Below are 3,364 nucleotides of genomic sequence, written 5' to 3' on the forward strand. Positions count from 1 at the left end.
CGAACCCGCGGGCTCAGGCAATCCACTCACCTCAGCCTCCCAAGGCACGGGATTACAGGCTGAGCCACCGAGCCTGGCTTGCCACACAGCTTTTCAGTGGTAGAGGTAAAGCCAAAACCCTAGGCTTCTTGTAACCTGAGTGAAAGCACTGTTTAAGCAGGTGGTATGTGCCACCCCAGGTCAGTTTCAGTTAGCTCTTAATAGGGGTGGGGAACCCTGGACCTTCCCACTCTCCCCGCATGCCTGGGAATCACTGGGCTGCAGGGGCATAACCAGGAGTGGTCGCGCCAGGTGAGATATCTGAATTCCAAAGGCTTGGAACACAGATGAGGGAAGGCCATCAGGCTGGGGCAGGATATTTTGGTAGAACAAATTAAAAGCCTCAAAGAGCAAAGAGGCCGGGTGTGGTGGCTCACACCTGTAATCCCAGCACTTTGGGAAGCAGAAGTGAGAGGATTTCCTGAGCTCAAGGGTTCAGGACCAGCCTGGGCAACTTGACAAGACTTTGTCTCTACAATAAATAAAAAAATTAGCCAGGCATGGTGGTGCACATCTGTAGTCCCGGCTAATTGGAAGGCTGGGGCAGAAGGATCGCCTGAGCCCAGCAGGTCATGGCAGCGGTGGCCATGAGTGTGCCACTGCACTCCAGCCTGGATGACAAGAGTGAGAAACAAAAAGCGCAGAAAGAAGGGGTACACAAAAGAGCTCCGGAGGAGGATGTGTGCATCGTTCTGCATTACAAAGGGGCTCTGGGGATGCAGGGGATGGAGGAGCACACAGACATCCTGATGCCTCTGGGGCTTTGGGGGTGGCCGTTCACTTCTCTCTTTGGTTCTCAGCTTCCTCACTTGCCGGTGGAGAAGGCCGCAACCCCTGGTCTCTGAGGCCTGTGTGGCTCTGACAGTGTTTCTGTGTGACCTTGAGGCTCCCAAGGCTCCAGATCTCAGAAGCCTGACCCAGGTCCTCCTGACACCAGAATAACTCCCAGATCTTGCTTATGGAGAGAGGCCCTGCAGATCGCAGGAAGAAGGGGCCAGGGCCCAACTCGGAGGGAGAGGGCTCACCTTCAGGAATAGCAGTGCCCAGCAGCTGCTATGTGCCTGCCTCTGTCCTCCCCCCAATGTCATTTACCCTCATGGACCATCACAAGGACAACCACAACTCCATGAAGTGGACACCCCATTTAGAGCTGAGGACACTGAGGCTCCAGGCAGCTCCGGTCACCTCCAGGGAGCATCTTTCCCCTCCACCCAATCTGGACATGGTACCTTCCTCAAGAAGGCAGGGGTGTACGGGAGAGACCACAGGAGCCAGCACCACACAGATTCGAGTGGGAAGCCCTCCCTGCTGCTTCCTTGCTGGGGGTATATGCCCCCCTCCACCTTAGTCTCCTTCCTGTAGAGAGGCCTTTCTACCTGGAAGGGCTACCTGAGGCTTTGACGAATTACTGCGCCAGACCCAGGGTATCCCCTGCGTCTCCAGGAGTCTCCCCTTGATCCTACTCTTGTTATTGAGGCAGAAGGATTTGAAGTCAGGATTGACTTTGCCACTGTTCTAGACCACATTTGCTTTGGGGCCCACAGGGAAGCAGGTCTGAGTGTCCCTGGATCCACATGGCTCTGACCGCCCCAGCACGGAGGGCCTCAGAGGGACAAGCTGTGTCCACCCTTGACCCTCGGCGGGCAGATAGTTCCCCCAGCTCTGGCTGGAGCTGCAGGCCATACCAGGGGCCTACGCCCTGGGTGGGCACACAGGGCCACCATTGTCTGCCCAGAGCCTGGCACCATCTCGTTTGCATAGCCACGTGAAGAATGCAGGGAGCTGGCTGGGGACTTGTCCCAGCAGAGGGGGCTGGAGCTGTGGGGGAGGAAGCCAGCAGGGGTCGGCGGCGGAGGCTGCCTTCCCCCAGTGCAGTCCAGGCAAGGCGGGTGGACGCTGGGGATGGAGAAGGCGGCCAGGGGGGCTGGCGGGAGTGGGAGCAGGGTTGTGACATTCCTCCTGCACCCATGCCGAGAGCCCACGGGGCCGATTCAACGTGAGGGGATTGCTAATGAGTCGAGGAGAGTTAAACATTCCCCTGCTCCTGAGGGCTGAGCTTGGGATGCGAGAGGGAAGGGGGTGGGAGGGCTAGGCGGGAACAGCCTGAACCCCAGGAATGTGTAGGGGCCACTTCTTCCCGCCAGGCTGGTCTGGACCCGGGGCCAGGGCCCGGTGTCCCAGGTCCCAGCAGGAGCTGCTAAGCCAGCCAGCAAGGGGATTAACAGGCCCAGCAATCCGCCTTCCTTCAGGCTGATGCCAGAATGTCGGTGCCGTCTCCCCAGCTCCCCGCACGGCCCCTGCTGGCCGGCAGCCAGCTCTCGATGAGGCCCTTCTTCTGTCCCCGTCAGATCTCAGACCCCACAGTACATGGTCCTGGGTATACCCAGGAACCATGTGTGTCAAAGTGACTTTGACAGACATGGGTCCTTGACACACATGGTCCTGGGTATACCCAGGACCTCTCCCCAGTACACCATTCCTAGCCCAGTTTCTCCATATCTGGCCTCAGAGCTCTTGCCAAACAGTTCTTCCTGATGTCTAACTCCAGTTTTACTTGCTGCAAACTGGAACTCCTTTTCCTTTCTGTCCTAAAACCAGAGGACAGAAAGCCCCACGGGTCAGATCAGCCTTCTAAGAGCAAAGTCCATCATCTCAGGACTGGTGCTCGGGATACGGATTATGAGAATTTTAGGGCACTCGAATCGGGTTCCTACAGGGGTTTCCCTAGGCAGACCGGCCCTGAAGGCAGCTGGGTCTCTCCTCTTGGCCCCTCCCTTCTCTATCCCTAGGGTGGGGGGCGGGGCAGGGACACCCACCTGGGCCATGGACCCCGCCTCCCGCCCCCAAGGGGCCAGGCCTGAGCTTTGCTGGGGACCCTGCACTGACTCAGGCAGCTGCTGTGGGCGGGCCCTGGCCTCTTCCAGCCCCTGGGCCTCCCCCTGCATTCTGGAGCCCAGAGCCACTGCCTTTGCTGCTGCACGGCCACCTTTTCCTCTCTGCCTCCAGCCCTCCCTCCGGCTGCTCCCCCCGCCCCAGCTGTCCCTCCCACCTGGCCATGACCGCAGCACCCCCTGGGACCCTGGCCCAGCTCTGAGCCCTGGGACCCTCGGGCCCCTCGCCTGGGCCATGGCCAACTCGGGCCTCCAGCTCCTGGGCTACTTCCTGGCCCTGGGTGGCTGGGTGGGCATCATCGCCAGCACGGCCCTGCCGCAGTGGAAGCAGTCCTCCTACGCAGGTGACGCCATCATCACCGCAGTGGGCCTCTACGAGGGGCTCTGGATGTCCTGCGCCTCTCAGAGCACCGGTCAGGTGCAGTGCAAGCTCT

General features: G+C 59.8%; 1 protein-coding gene across 1 annotated transcript in view; it reads left to right on the forward strand.

Annotated features, from left to right (window-relative positions):
• The first annotated feature begins 3,002 nt into the window (after positions 1-3,002).
• The window catches only part of CLDN19 (claudin 19), a 4,184-nt gene continuing 3,822 nt past the window's right edge, over positions 3,003-3,364 (forward strand). Inside the window, exon 1 of the mRNA XM_008072601.2 lies at positions 3,003-3,364. Coding sequence (XP_008070792.1) covers positions 3,166-3,364 — 199 coding nt within the window. The 5' untranslated portion in view covers positions 3,003-3,165.

This window comes from Carlito syrichta, unplaced genomic scaffold (assembly GCF_000164805.1).
Source record: "Carlito syrichta isolate Samal-C Ts95f unplaced genomic scaffold, Tarsius_syrichta-2.0.1 Scaffold315356, whole genome shotgun sequence".
NCBI classification, from domain to species: Eukaryota; Metazoa; Chordata; class Mammalia; order Primates; family Tarsiidae; genus Carlito; species Carlito syrichta.